Source organism: Rhipicephalus microplus, chromosome 9 (genome assembly GCF_043290135.1).
Source record: "Rhipicephalus microplus isolate Deutch F79 chromosome 9, USDA_Rmic, whole genome shotgun sequence".
NCBI classification, from domain to species: Eukaryota; Metazoa; Arthropoda; class Arachnida; order Ixodida; family Ixodidae; genus Rhipicephalus; species Rhipicephalus microplus.
Window position 1 is genome coordinate 98,496,758 of NC_134708.1, and position 16,565 is coordinate 98,513,322.

The 16,565-nt window shown below is 44.4% G+C and overlaps 1 protein-coding gene across 4 annotated transcripts in view; it reads left to right on the forward strand.

Moving 5' to 3' along the window:
* The first annotated feature begins 16,456 nt into the window (after window positions 1-16,456).
* LOC119163137 (uncharacterized) overlaps window positions 16,457-16,565 on the forward strand; it is a 31,016-nt gene continuing 30,907 nt past the window's right edge. For 3 of the 4 annotated variants that reach the window (XM_037415080.2, XM_075874144.1, XM_075874145.1), the window contains exon 1: window positions 16,504-16,565. This exon is cut by the window's right edge and continues 2,950 nt beyond it. Coding sequence is in view for 1 of the 4 variants with exons in the window: in XM_075874146.1 (XP_075730261.1) it covers window positions 16,537-16,551 (15 nt within the window). In the remaining 3 variants the exon portion in view is untranslated. The other variant, XM_075874146.1, reaches the window with a different exon arrangement.

Genomic DNA, 16,565 nt, shown 5'->3' on the forward strand with positions numbered 1-16,565 from the left:
TCCCCGTGGCTCCGGAGCTTTTTCACGTGGAACGCGCACGAGCACGCGCATAGGCGCGCTCATAGTTTTGCCGCTATCAACATCATAATGATTGCCGCGCACTTTGAAATACTAAATCGGCCCCGCACACCGATTTTTCTACGTCAAAGCATGACGCACACTCTCCAGGGCAGCGTTTTATACCACACTCCCATTTCATGTCACGAATTGGCATCACGTGTAGCCAGGTACGTTTTCTTTTTTCCATTTACGCACCATGAGGACTGTGTAAGGGTGTGTTCAATGAGGGATGTGATACAGTACAGAAAAAAAGAGGGAAAAGAGAAAGCACTCGTGATGTTTACAAATGCCCGATCACATTCACACACAAAAAAATAGTGGATCGTTGGTGGCCACAACATTACTAGGGGTGTGCAAATATTTGAATAATGAATCTAATAGCACTCTATTCAATTTGCAAGACGAATTGAATAGTACATATACAAAATAGCAAATATTTTAAAATAATTGGCCCCTATGGGACAACCCTGAAGCAGCAAAACATGAGACCAGCTGATAGCTTATTTTCTTCTTGTAATCCCGGAATTACTACAATAAATGCAGCCCAAGTATTGGCAGCACTATTGTTGCTATAACCACTACTAGATAAAGCACTTTTGCTGCAAACTGCAGTTTCACTGCTTTTACTGTGGTGGAGCTTCATCATATTAATCATTTACTGCCTTCATCATTGCAGTTAGGAACTATGGCTGCATTCAGCGTCACAAATAAAAACACGTGCAAGTCTTTTGTTCACGTAAATTGTTCGAACAGATACAGCTTTCAACACTTGTTTATTACATGCTCTCCGTGCCAAGGTATATGTTGTGATAATTTTGCCTGTTTCAATAAATCTTTAGCTGAGTGCATAGCGTTTGGTTCAAAAATGTTTAGATTTTATGCCGAAACTTTACTTAAAAGCTGACAACAGAGTTTCAACTTAAATAATGTAGCGGCTTTTGTATACAAGCGTATCACAGTTTTCATAATTGTAGTATTATTCGGTGACAGTTCGTGAACACTTGTTTCAAGTAAACTGTTTTGGAGTTCTAGGATTATTTTTAAATTCGTTTTTACTATTTGAAAACTATCAAAAGAGTATTAGTTCGTTTAAGAATTCGATTTCGTTATATCGCTATCGTATTCGTATTGAACTCGCTTCAGAAATTCACAACTCGCAAACCCCTTGCTTGCGCGCGTTTTGTGGTATGACAGTGCTCGTGCTGTCAACGCTTCACCGCACTACAGGTATGCATCGCGGTGAAGTGGGAAAAAAAACGCCGGCTAAAGGCGGGTTTTTTATATGCCGAGCACACCGTAAGATTTCGAAGAGCATTTGGCCTAGAGAGAATACGCTGTTACGTTCTTCTCTTCTAGTAATGGCGCGGCCTCTTGCTCCTTATGTGAACGGAATCGGTTCGCTTGTTTGTAGAGTAACACTGTGAAGATATTCGTTTGCAGGTATACCGAGGCGCTGCTACGGATATTCCCGCTTCTCATTTCACATCGCTATCGTAATCAGTAGCGGTGGCATTCACTGCGAGTAGCCTAAGATATGCCAGTGCAAGCTGAGCCTATATTTTGTGGCCGATCGAGTGACGTGCGCGACGTAGGCACTCGAGTGGCTCCGACACAGGCTCTTTGAGCCGCAACAAAGGCTTGCCGAGTTACGATTATTGTTATATAGTCCGCACATGAACTTTTTACACCGTCATCTTCCATTGACGAACGCAGTAGATGCACAAGCTGCTTTCGACAACAGCGCGTCGGGACGCCTCTCGCATGTATACAAGCGGCGGCCGCAACAGAGGAAGTTGCAGTGGCTATAGAGGGGTTCTAAAATGAATATATGAGCTATGTGGACTTCTAGCTCTAGCTTTGGGAACCTCATCAAGATATATGTGGTAACGGTGGAAATGTAGCTCATTTGCAAAATGACATCGTCGTTGCAGCAGCCCACGTCACACATGAATATTTTAATTTGTACTAATGCAAGGACAGGGTACAATATGCAAATGCGCGGTGAAAAATACGTAGCGACGAATCGTTACGGTAAATGCTCGCATATAACAAATGTGCCGGAGAAGTTATTCATGCAAACGATTAGGGCGACCTCTGCGAAACTTTCATCCGCAATACGCTTGCGATAATGCTTGGAACAACATGGTGTGGACAATACGGTTACGTACGTGTAAGGTCCGCGGCTTCATTCGTTCACTGAAGCCGACGCCGCGAAATGCGTACGGACCATAAACAAACTCGGCAAGTTTCCCGGGTAATGTTTTTCTGTAACTTCACAGAGACCTGAAAATGCCGTGAAGCGCACCACAGCCACAACAGCCCTGCCTGATACACTTGTGTCATCGCAGCCGCATATAGTAAGTCATCCTTTCGTTCGCTGCCACTTTAATGAACCACACCCACGCAGGAAGAAACACGCGTGCTCGATCGTTGGCTCGATGACCGAGTGAAAACTTTAGTTCACGGGAGTAAGACGATGTCGTTTTGATGTGTCGAAGACTTTTGCAGTTATATCAACATAGGCAACCGTGAAAAATGCTTCGCATATGGCAATGCTATCCAGAACATTAACGTGCTTTGAGGTAAACGTACGTGCTCGATATGCCTCTACGGCCTATTTATGAAAATGCTTAATTCCATGGTTTATTCCAACGCCTAAGAGAGCTATAGTCGTTTTTTTCAAGCCGCTCCAAAACATAATCGATGAAGCGGCGTCGAAGGGAAGTGCTCGCGTTTCACCGCTGTGGCTGATCTGCGATGGTTTTCGTCAACAGAAAACTGCAAAGAAAAAAAAAAGACCTGGACCAAGTTTCTTGGGCCTTCTCGCGCAAATCACTGTGAAAGATTGTCGGTACACCATTTTTTTTTCTTTGCACGACCACAATTAGCGCACGCACCAGCGAAAGAACAGCAGCAACTGCGGGAGGCCACAGAACACCTATACACTTGGTAGGCGCAGCTGCTTTTGCCTACCATGCGAAACCATGGATGGATATGGCTGTACCCTTTAGACCAAACGCCCGACGACAGCGCCACCGCATTTTAGTGAAGTATGTCCAGTGGATCGCGCAGCCATGTTTTCTGACGAAATCACGTACGAACCAATGAGCGCGCAGTTTCTGATGTTCTCGTAAGCAACGTTACTAGACCCATAAAGTTGGCCGTAAGTCCGTTGTCAAGTCTGCAGTACGATTTCTTAGAATATTTGCAACGTGCTTGAGAGCTTGCATACTTGACAGCACTAAAGTAACGTAGCTCGTAAGGGCGCGTGGCGCAGTGCATTGTGGGGGGTGTCTGTCCGCTCCGTGATTCGCTGGCCTTTGTCAAATTGCGGGCGCGCTAACCAAACAGGTCTTCAGTTGAGTTTCTGTTAGGACTCTAAGTGATTCGAAATGCCGAATTGCTTTTGCGCCATCAAGAGCTGCCGACGTCGCGCGTGGTCCGACGACTGCGTTTCGTTTCACAAAGTTCCTGTAAACTTCTCCAGGAAAAGACAATGGGACAGCGCTGTCGGCTTCAGACTACCGAAAAAATCGTATGTTTGCTCCAAGCACTTTTTACAGTCTGATTATTCGAAGAAGACACGGCTTCGTCATCGGCTAAATACAGGTGCCGTGCCGTCCGTGAGCCTGGACAAGAGCGATGACATGGTAAGATGCGTGGTTGTTTTCATATTCACACACTCGCGATAGCAATCGCGAATCGCAGCACGGCGTTGACCTACACCGGTGTCACCCATTTAGGCAGCAGCAGCTTACGATAGCGACGCGTGATCAAATGTATCCGGATAAAATGAAACTGTGATAGTTAGTAGGGCCGTGGGCCATGCAGCGTATCCGAGCACCTATCGCGTGTTACATCGTGAATTGCACCTTGACGCAAAGGAGCCAATCGCTCTTGATAAATTGGATCCCTGTCGCACTTGATAGCGATTAGCAGTGCACCGATGGCCAGGGACGTAGCCAAAGAGTGACACACTGTACCCCCCTCCCGATTTTTTTTTTGCACCATGGATTAGAAAGTGAGACATAACCACTTCAAGGGGTTGCCCCCCCCCCCCCCTGAAATCAAAACAGGGCCGCCACCCTAAAAAAAAAAAAAAACCCTTCTGGTTATGTACCTGCCCATGAAACTGGGGTGCTATGATCAAAATTATTAGTTTGTCTTGATTTAAAGTTAGCACTACTTGTTGTGCAAGACTATTTTTTGTTTATTTCCTCTACCATTCACGCACCGTCAGGCAACTCATGTAATAATGTTGTGTCAGGGTTCTTAATTTAATGGTTCTCTTAAGGGGAGATGCGGGTCGAAAAACGAGAATTTTCTAAAAAATTATTGATTTTTTGTTTTCACCTGTTTTGTTAAGATTAGTACCTCTACTATTCTGAAAAAAAAAATCTATGTCGAGAATCAACTGGAAATGCTTTAAAATTGCGTCTGAAGAGCACAAGGTGGCTGTCAAAAGGCCGAAAGTGTGTCATCTTCGAGCGCCTTGCCGCTGATAATGCGCCGCTGCTCGCCATTGTCGACCGCATAAGGCGAAGAACCGAGCCTCACTCTTCAAATAGCGACGGTTTCCCGCGCTGCTGCAACGCAAGAAATAATAAAGAGAAGCGCGCTTTTGCCGCCTTTTTCGAGCGCCGCGACTGGCTTTTAAATCACGTGGTACGGATCGGGTGCCGCCATTGGCCGCTGCGCGCCTGTGTGTGCTGTGAAGCCTACTTGCAGGATCCGTGTCTCGTCGAGCAGCAGAGCTGAAAACAACGCTTTTCTCGAGTGCTTATTCGTTATGAATGAAGAAAGCCGTAGGAAGCGCGGTCACCGGCCTGTGAAGTTTCACGCGGCGCACAAATTTCGAGGACGCCGGCGTAAATCAAAGCCGAACACTCAAACCACGAAAAGATCGTCTGCTGCCGCAAAACGTAGTGGCAATGACGCCGATGCGCCCGACGAGTTTGCCGCGGCATTCGAATATGTGAGTGCCTCCCAGAAAAAGATCGACTCTTCGAAGACGAAGAAAAATCACAGGACGACGAGTCTTCGTTGATTGCTGATGTGACAGCACTGAACATGCTTGCGCGGTGCAATGTGTCCGACGTGTCGCCATTTGGGATTACGTGTCTGGGAACCGGCCGACAAGCGGAAAGGACTTGCGTCGTTCGTCGAACTCCACTGCCCAAACAGTGAGTGCCCCGAGATTATTCTTTCGGCGACATATACTTCGCGGCGAGTAGCTTCAGGCGGGGAGGCCAGCGTGAGCGTGGCGGGTGACGGACTGACCGCGAGGATAACATACGACAGCGGGAGCTCGCGCGATAGCTACGCTGTCAACGTGAAAGCTGTTGTGGCGGCGCGCTCTGTAGGCATGGGCTACGAGCAGCTAGTCCGATTTTAATGGCAGTGGCCACTACAAGGAGGATTTTTCTTTCTTGTGTACAAATTTCGTCGCATTCAATGACATCTTTGATAAATAAACATGCAATTTTGACTTTAAAACTTCTTTTTCTCAAAACACAAATTTTGTCAATGTGCCCCTCCTTTTTCGGGTACTTCTGGTGCTCAGATCTGCATGAAATTTTTCCCAAATTTTTTTTCAAAGTATGAGAAATGCAATTATCTTGTTTAAGTTTCAATATTCTTTTTATATAATAAAAAAAAAGTTATGTAAACTTTTACTAGGGTAGGAGAAATATGAACTTCCCACGTTAAAATTTTTCACGTCTAGTACATATTTTGTATGGACTTCCAAATTAGTTGTTTGCATTCCACACTTCATTTGAAACATTATGAACTATCAATTGTAAAAAATTAATGAAGTTTAGGTATGAAAAGAGGGGGGGCAAAGGGCTTAAGTTTTTCACTTTGTCATGTTGCAAAACTAAAAGTATGCAACTTGCAAGACAACTCATTATATATTCGAAATCAGCATAAAAAGTTCTATAAGCACCTCAAGTTTCATTGCTCTCGAATGAATATTTAAAAAAAAGTGTCTTCGACCCGCATCTCCCCTTAAAGACAACTTTTAAACCCGTGCTTCACTTTGTGTTTAAAGAGCGTTTGTGTTGCAACAATGCAGGGGGCAACACCATTCATAGCAAGCTCTGTGCAGAGAGGTATGCGCTGTGGCCATTGTGCAGCTGTGGATGGCTTGCGCTGGTGTCACTTGAATGGTGTGTTTGAGCACCAGCAGGTAGGGACGCGATGATTCCGATGTCACATCAATGTTACCAAAACATCACATGCTGGTTATTTCATTATTCACGCACAGAGACGTCGCATCATTCTGATATAGATGCAACGTGTTTGTCATCAAAGCCGCAGGGGGGACTCCACCATCCACCAACCAACCGACTCCACCATCATGAAGTTTCGGTTTCTTTCAGGAGCTGCGTCCATGATGTCATGTGCAAGCCATCTATATGCTCATTTGCTTGTGGAAAGTTTAACACTGCATGTCAGTGCGTCACTCACAGCGCATACTCTACGTTTGTACAAACCGGCCAGTCTACTCTTTAAGCATCTTTTACATGAGCAAGTTTACTGCAACATGTAAATGCTGCATAGTACAGTTGTGCCTAGCCTTTCTCAATCAACTGTTTTAAGCACTACTACAGTGATGGATAATTTCAAAATGTCGCTGCTTGTTTATAACAAAACACAAGCCTGTTCACGTTTTATTCACACACAGCGAGTCCATACCAATGTGCATGTGCGGAAATATTTTGAGTTTGCACATGCATTATGCAAGCTCAGTAAGAGGTAGAACAACCATGCAATCCAATTCATAATTTTTGGGTAAAAGTTCAGAGCTCCTACGCCCCTAAAAGATTAATAATGAAGCGCTTGCTAGTTTACACTCTTAGTTACCATATGCATGTCTGAATGATGTTGGTACGAAATTTGTCACTATCCATCAACTCCATGCAGTCATTACTTGCACCTCGTCTGGATCCTTCAATTGAGCTGACTACGTTCTCGATAATGCACTCAAACCTCTTCATAACAAAGTTGCACCTTACGAGAAAATAAGTTAGTTTTATCAAAACATTCGTTATGAAGAATATATCTAATGCTGTATGTATTGCAAGACTATTTGTTTACTTTGTTATAACTGATAATTGGTTATGTTTGTGTTTTTTATACTAAGGTTTGAGTGTATCGGTATCGAAATATTGGCAGTAAATTAAGTTTTGGAGAGTAAACATCATAGTGTTATAATTTCATTCAATTCTTATTGCCCTAAGAATCCCTTGTGGGGTGCATTGCATGAGGAGTAATTATACAAAAAACGCAGGAATGGACCGCAGTAATATTGACAAGAATCTTGTTAATTTGTCATCTTTAATATACAGAATACTTCACGGTAGCTTCAACTTATTGTCGGTGTCCCTTTGCACGTCCCCTCGAGCTACAGAGTGTTTTTCACGCACCCGACTTCTACTACCAAAAGTAAATACTAATTATGGTCATCAAACTTTGGAATTCAGAGGAACTGCCATTTGGAATAGCCTGACTGCTACTCTAAAAACAGCCCCGTCACTCACCTATCTCCTAGCACAATTGAAAAATTCGATCCATAGTAATCCGTCCTACTACAGAGATTTATAGTATTGACTTTCACTTATGTTTGAATTTGCACTCGTAACATATGACATATTTGCATGTTTTTGTACTCATTACATCAAATTACTGCATCAATTATGCTTTGATGGTTTAATAATGATTACCATCTGCTATAGAACTATTATGTGTTACTTTATTATTTGTTGTTCTTATATTAATTAGTATTTAGTGCCTTGCCAATGACAATTGCTGTTAAGTGTTTTTTTGTTATTGTTGTTATAATGCCGTTAAGGACCCTTTAAGAAGTTTGCTGGGTCTCGAAAAGTGTAAATACATGTACTAAAGAAAAGACCAAATAAACTTCAAACTTTGAAGCAGGTGAGGCAACAGTTGAAGCAATGTGCTGGGGTTTTAGCTGTGGGATGGAAAAAAAATCATGATGTGAAGTCGGCAGTACGATGCCCTTAGAATAGTTGCAACATGCTCGAGAGCTTGCATTCTTGACAGCACTAGAAGGTGGAATCCTTATAATGACATTAACCTTAGAATGAGGGATAATTTCAGTTTTGCTTATTTCAACACAAGTGTGTTTATGCTGTTACTACCGAAGTAATGCTTATAGAGGAGCATAGGCTCCAGCTGAAGTAATGCTAATAAAGGAATACAGGTTACATATCGGTGTACCCAAATTACTTAATTACAATGTGCAACCTAGTTATGAGACTATTTGTACAAGTTAATGCCAATTAGTAGGAACACAACATTGGTTTTATACGTACCTAAGCTAAATATGCAGGATTGGAACCTGCAGTATAAATGTCGGTCGCTTATAAGAATTCGCTGTAAGGCCCTTTAACATAGCGATCTGACGGCCAGGTCATTCGGTTTGTTTGGCCAAAAGCGTGATTCAAATACAGCAGACTAACGATTGTGACCCGTAGCGATTGCATATCCAAAGCAGCTAGTTAAAGGATTGTGACAGCACAACTGCTTGTTGGGATGGCTTTCGTTTTGCCAAACATCAACTGTGAGACACGGCCAGAACTGACTATAGAGCGAACCTGCAGCTCTTGTTTAGTGGTACTGCGGTGCTTTGGTGCATGTAAGATGCAATGTGTTGTGCATCGCAGTGTGTTTAAAGGGGCTCTGCAAAACTTTGTGAGCATGGTTAGAAAATGCTGCCAATCAGTAGTCGAAGATCCTAAGAAAGCACGAGCCAAATATTATGCCGCAGCAAGTGGCCTGAAATTCACGACAAATTCTCAAAGTGAGCTGAAAGTTCCTTTCTCTTCTCTCAACAATTGATTAGACGAGCTGAAATAACACTCGTCACAGCCATTACATGAGCCGTTGGTTGATCATATCACGGCGCGCACCTGCTGCGGGGGGCTGCGACATGTCTACGCACATGTGCTCGATCAAACTGAAAAGCCGTGTATTCGAAAAAAAAAAGAGAAAAAAGTGCTCAAGGTCACAAGGCGCACTCGCTGTATTTTTCTTTCCTCGTGCCATCCCTCCTTGCTTTGCCTCCAGCACATTTAACGCGATAGCGTTAGAGACTCCGTGTCGCAGAAATCTCGTCGACGGCGTCAGCGCCAATGGTTGTCAGCGAAAAATAAAAGCAAGTTACAGAGATCGCCGCTGGAGGCCACTACTTGCCCACGCGTGTGAATAGACAAAAGGGATAGAAAGGCAGCTGCAAAATTTTGCAACCATCTAAACTCTCTAAAAAATGAGACAAGCCTAGAGCAGAGGTTTATAACTACAGCTCAAGGTGCTAGGCTAGAAGGGGATGAAGTTATTGAATATATAAGAACAAGGGTGACAAAAATTTCAACAAAGAAGTGCCCTATGCACCTTAATAGACAAAGATAGATCAAGTGGGGCAGTGGCTCCATTTTCACGAGAGCAGGAAAGGGCTGAGAAGAGGGTTCCTAGTAATACATCAACAGGCCCAGATGGCATTCCAATTAGGCTGATAAAGGCACTAGGACCCAAGTCTAAGCAGACTTGGAGGGAGGCTGCGGGCAAAACAATAATCGATGAAGTGCCTGAGAGATGGAAACTTAGCAGGATGAGCAAGATCTATAAAGGAAGGGGTGACAAAGCTGACATAAACAACTACCGTCCTATAACAGTGACATCAGTGGTCTACAGGCTGGCGATGCAGATTATAAAGGAAAGACTGCAGGCATGGATTGAGGATGAGGGGGTGCCGCGGGAACTCCAGAATTGGTTTCGGAAACACAGGAGGTTGGAAGACAATCTGTTCTCACTGACGCAGTGCATTGAAATAGCAGAAAAGGAACACAGGCCCCTGAGGCTAGCATTTTTGGATATCAAGGGAGCGTACGATAGCGTTGTTCAAGAGGACTTGTGGGGAATACTGGACACATTAGGTGGGGAAGATGGAGTCACTAATCTTTTAAAGGATATCTATAAAAGTAACAAGGTAGTTATGAAGTGGGAAAAACAGGTATCCAAGCCCACAGAGGTAAAATGGGGGCTTAGACAGGGGTGTCCTCTGTCACCCTTGTTATTCATGATGTGCCTACAAGGATTAGAGGCCAAATTAGAGGAAATTGGACTTGGCTTCAACCTCTCTTTCATCAAACAAGAGAAACTCATTGATCAGGCACTACCAGCATTGATGTACGCAGATGATATAGTGCTAATGGCTGACAAAAAGAAAGATTTGCAGGGATTTATGGACATCTGCGGTAATGAGGGAGATAGGTTAGATTTTAGATTCAGTACGGAAGAATTAGCAGTCATGATTTTAAATGATAATGAAGGTAGTGAGCTTAGGATACAGGTTACGCTAGAGATAACAGATAAATACAAATACCTGGGCGTATGGATAAGCAATGAGATCAAGAACCTAAGGGAACACGAAATATACGTAACGACTAAAGGTAACAGCAATGCAGCGGTGATGAAAAATAGGGCACCGTGGAATCACAATAGGTATGATGTTGTGAGAGGAATATGGAAAGGGGTCATGGTTCCTGGGCTGACGTTCGGCAATGCGGTCTTGTGCATGAGATCAGAAGTTCAAGCAAGATTAGAAATTAAACGTGGAATAGGTAGGCTTGCTTTAGGAGCTCACGGGAATACACCAATTCAGGGAGCACAAGGTGATATGGGATGAACATCCTTTTAGGGTAGGAAAGCTAGCAGCAAGATAAAACTTGAGAATCGATTGATAGAAATGGGGGCGGAGCATTGGGCTAGAAAAGTTTTCAGCTACTTGTACATGAGGAATGTCGATACAAAATAGAGGAAGTGAACTGGAAAATTGACGGGTAAGTAACTAGAAAAGTGCAGGGAGCCAAATCAAGAAGAACTATCGGTTAAGAAGGAAAATGAAGGAAACAGAGACCGATATGTGAAGAATTGGCATGATTAAGAAGAAACGCACTAGAAATTTATCGAACTTTTAAGCAGGAAATTGCCAAGGAAAGAATCTATGATAATATTCGGGGTAGTTTTCTACTGTTTGAGGCCAGGACGGGAGTATTGCGAACCAAGACTTATCGGGTCGAATACAAAGGAGTAGACACTGTATGCAGTGCTCGTGGAGAGGAGGAGGAAACTGCGAAACACTTGATAATGTTCTGTGAAGGGCTTCACCCTATAGTTTAGGATGGCGCAGAGTTTTTCAAAGCACTGGTGTTCAGGGACAACGAAGGCAAAATAGACTTTATGCGGCTAGGAATAATTAGAGGTTATCTGATTGGTGGCTGAAATCAAGGCCCAATTGAAAATTAAATCCTTCAGTGCAAAGTACCAGTCCTCAACTTCACTATTTAAAGGGAAAAAGAAAGAATCCAGTTGTTGGTTCACTAATTATTACGGCTAGGTGACGTTAGCCGCCGTGTGATCTAAAGGGTACTACTATATCAATCCATTCATGCCCACGCGATCAGACTGAAAAGTTGCGCATTCAAAGAAAAAAAAAGGGCGCTTTTTTGGGAGGCTACCAAACTACGTTAAAAAAAAGGCCGTGATAGTGTAGCCATCGCCGCTAAAAACACACAGGAGCTTTGAAACAGCTCTAAAAAATGGACATGTCCATCTAGCGGAAAACATATCATGCCTTTCCAGAGGCATTGATCAAGCAAACAGCAAACACTAGATAATATGCCGTCCTCTGTGAGGCATTGTGAGACAAGTAGCCCACGATGATTGGCTTAGATTGAACACTGACAAAAACACAATGGATGGGCATAAACATTGATGACAAAGACAACATTCACCACCCAAGGCAACACCATCAAGAAAACAGCAACATACGTATACTTAGGCATAACAATATCAGACCAAAAAGAATTGCTTTAACAAACACCAAGAAATGCTACTAAAACTATCCAACCGCCTAAAAGGTAGGGTGTGGCACTTGTCACGGCATTCCTACAACCCCTACAGGGCAGGACGCACGCTTTGAAAGACCCTTGGTGTGCCTCCTGCAATAACCTACGCAGGTGACACACTGGTGTGCTCTATCCAAACAGTGAGATGTTTGGACCGCCACCAAAGTGAACTGGGGTACTGGCTACTGGGAGACAGCTTTGCAACAGCAAACACAGCAGTAACAGAGGAGTTAATCAACTTTCGAAGCACGCAAAGCAAGGTCAGAAATACAGTATGCGGGCCGGCTGAAGTTCCTACAAGAGACAAATCACAGCCAGCGCATATACACCTTTTCACAGGAGGGAAAAAACACCGCCATGATGGGCTGCGCACGAGACTACAAAGGCGAAGGGCGCAGCCTTGTCAGTGCAATTTTAAGGGGTCACGCCAATTTGCGCAGCCCAAAAAGGACTATGGCGGCGCTCAGTGAGGCGTTTTTGAAAAGGTCTGCACCTTCGATACAGCGGCATAAAACAGTGGATGAAACGACTGGCTTCCCTGGAAAATAAATTCGGCCATAACACGAAACTAGAAGTAAAATCAGAACGAGAATGGCGTCAAATAACAAAAAGCACTATCACCGAAGCCAGCACAGAGAGGTGGCGCACGTCGGCGGAAAAGAAACGAAGCCTGCAGTTATACCTCGAATACAAGCTGGCTCCAGACTGTGAGCCACTCTACAGGGGCGACCGGGAAAGCGCCCTTCTGTTCCAAGCCAGGACGGGCTCTCTGACCACGCGGCAGCGACGTTGTGAACTGTTCGACGCGGACCCGTCGTGCCGCCTACGCGGTGCCACGGAGGAAACCATCTAACATATCATAATTGACTGCCCGCGACTTGAAGCATGAAAGCACCGCATGCTAAGCCTGGCGGAATATCTGGGTCTTTCAGACGATTCCGTCGACCTCCGAGTCGAGCACACTGAGAGCGCCAAGCGACGCCTAAAACTCTGGGACAGACTGTGCTGGCTGGTGGACGAACACCCCGACAGAGTCTAAGTGTTCTGTGGTCTAGCCACAGAACACCTACTTCTAGCGCAGCGACGACGCTACAGTAGTACCAGAGTCCTTCAATGCTGTGGTAGTACCAAACTGGTAGGTGTTCTGTGGTATGTGGTAGTACCACAGAACACCTACTCTAACGACGCCGACACCACTGGATAGCCTTGGCTTTTCTCCGTGCCTTGGCTTGACTTGGCCGGGGGCGCGTTTTATTTGGTGGCGAAACTGGCGATTTACTTCCAGACTCTTTTTTCTTCTGAACAGAGAAGTTAAAGACGTGTGTATGTGTGCTCGCGTGAAGTGCGTGTGCACAGAGTTTCCTAGTATACACTACAGAAAACTGTGGCGTTAGTGCCTATGGGAGCTGACGCGCGGCGCTTTAGCGAGCATGGGAATGATGGGTACTACTGGATAGTACACGCAATTGTTACAGTGTACTATACACCTTTTCATAGCAGGGAAAAAACAAAAAAAAAACCGCCATGTTGGGCTGCGCGCGGGAGTACAGAGGCAAAGGGCGCAGCGTTGTCAGGGCATTTTTGAGCGGTCACTCGAATTCGCGCAGCCCAAAGAGGACTATGGCGGCGCTCAGGAAATTGCCAAGGAAAGGATCTATGATAATACTCAGGTAGTTCTCTACTGTTTGAGGCCAGGACGGGAGTACTGCGAACCAAGACATATCGGGCCAAATACGAAGGGGTAGACATAGTATGCAGTGCGTGTGGAGAGAAAGAAGAAACTGCCGGACACTTGATAATGTTCTGTAAAGGGCTTCACCCTATAGTTTATTTATTTATTTATTCCTCAAAGGTCCCATAGGGACATTACATGAGGGGTGGGCATAACACGGCACTTGAAAGAAGGGTAACAACATGGTAACGGCAACAGACTATGTACAGAAGTTATGGCGGCACTTCTATATAAGGGGTGCGGCACAATACTAGAAAGGAGGGTTACAATATCGTAGCGACAGCAACAGAATGGGTACATTAATTATGGGGGCACTACAATGGCGTGCTTGAAACGAGATTGATTGATTTGTGGGGTTTAACGTCCCAAAACCACCATATGATTATGAGAGACGCCGTAGTGGAGGGCTCCGGAAATTTTGACCACCTGGGGTTCTTTAACGTGCACCCAAATCTGAGCACACGGGCCTCGACATTTCCGCCTCCATCGGAAATGCAGCCGCCGCAGCCGGGATTTGAACCCGCGACCTGCGGGTCAGCAGCCGAGTACCTTAGCCACTAGACCACCGCGGCGGGGCTTGAAACGAGATTGGTCCATGATGGTAGCAACTTCAGCAGGTAGGTCATTCCAGTCTCGGGATGTGCGTATGAAAAATGATTGTTGGAATGTATTAGTATGGGCACGTTCCGGATAGACTGCGTTGGCATGGCTAGTACGGGAAATACGGTGGGCTAGTCGGATGTACTGATTTCTGAGTTGTTGCGAGTGGAAGAATTTGTGGTAAAGACACAGACGAGCTATTTTGCGGCGAGATTGAAGCGAAGGAAGGTTAAGGTCTGCTTTTAACGCTGAAACACTTGAATAATGAGAGTAATCAGACAAAACAAATCGAGCCGCGCGATTTTGGACAGATTCCAGGGTGTTGATCAAATAAGTTTGGTAAGGATCGAAGATAGCGCTTGCATATTCTAATTTGGGCCGCACGAAAGTTTCGTATGCAAGTAATTTTATTGAGGAAGGGGTTAGGCCAAGATTACGGCGCAGGTAGCCAAGAGCACGGTTAGCTGAGTTCGTTATGTGGTTAATGTGACAAGACCAGTTTAAGTCGTGGGATATATGGACACCTAAGTATTTAACCGAGTCGGCAGAATCAATAGCAATATTGTTAATAGTATACTTAGGCTGCACAAAATTGTGGCGGCGGTGGAAAGAAACGTGCACAGTATTTTGGACATTTAACGACATCAGCCAGTTATTGCACCAAACCTGTACGCGAAATAAGTCTTCTTGTAGTGCGGATATGTCACAGGTGCTACTTATAGAGCGATAAATGGCGCAGTCGTCTGCGAAAAGACGGACGTTCGATGTAAGATTCGTGGGGAGATCATTTATATACATGAAAAAAAGAAGTGGCCCCAGAACGGTTCCTTGTGGAACACCGGAGAGCACGTGCGTGAGTGATGATGTATGCGAATTGGCGTGGACAAATTGCTGGCGGTCATTTGGAAATGCGTTTATCCAGTTCAACACAAATGGGTCCAGATTAAGGCGAGACAATTTTAGCAGTAGGCGATTGTGGGCGACTTTATCAAATGCTTTTTCAAAATCAATAAAGATTGCATCAGTTGGAATGTTGCGGTCTAGGCATGAATGTACGTCATGAAGAAATATGGAAAGCTGAGTGTCACAGGAATGATCTTTACGGAAACCATGCTGATTAGGATTGAAGAAATTAACGGAATGCAAGAATTTGGCAATGTGCGAATACAATACATGTTCCATGATTTTAGAGCAGACACTGGTAATTGAAATCGGTCGGTAATTATTGGGGCTCAAACGATTCCCCTTTTTAAATACTGGTATGACCTTGCCGATGCGCCAGTCACAGGGAACCGATCCTGTGTTCAGAGACTGTTGAAGAATGAGTGAGAGAAACAGGCTGCTCATGCGTTTGGTGTTTTTTAGCACTTTAGCATTGATACCATCAATACCAACAGATGATGAATTTTTAAGCAAGTCAATTACTTTCACTATGCCTTGTGGTTCAAACATAATACTCGGCATGGGGGGGTTATCACAAGAAGGGACAGTAGGAAGGTCATTCAAGGGTTCACGTGTAAAAGCAGCGCTAAATGCGCTGTTTAATATATCTGGTACTTCACGGTCCGGAATAGGGAGTTCAGAGCTATCACACAGGGAAACAGAGTTAGATGCACTGGGATTAATCGTTTTCCAGAAGCGCTTTGGATCAGTGCGTAGTATGGAGGGTAATGTGACAGAGAAAAAACTTTGTTTAGCGTGGGCGGCTGAGGATTTGTAATCGTTTTCAGCGGTGTAATATTTTTGCCAGGCTTGATTCGTGTTAGAATTTTTAGCTGCCCGGAATAATCGCTTTTTCTTATTGTTTAAGCGTTTAAGGGATGTATTAAACCACGGAGTTCAGGATGATGGCGCAGAGTTTTTCAAAGCACTGGGGTTTAGGGACCGGGAGGGCAAAATAGACTTCAGGCGGGTAGACTTAACTAGAAGGAGGTTATCTGATTGGTGGCTAAAGTCAAGGCATGAGTGAAAATTAAACTCTTCACTGCAAAGTACGAATCCTCAAACTCACTTTTTAAAGAAAAAAATAAATCTAGTTTTTGGTTTATTAAGTATTACGACTTGGTGGCGCTAGCCACCGCGCAATCTAAAGGGTGCAGCCATAACTATCCATCCATCCATCTATCCAGTGATGTGTGTGTGCGTGTCTAGGAGGATATATATAAAAAAATTTTTTATATATATCCTCCTAGGTGCGTGTGTACGTGTATGGTGCGCGCACTGGTAGGTGTTCTGTG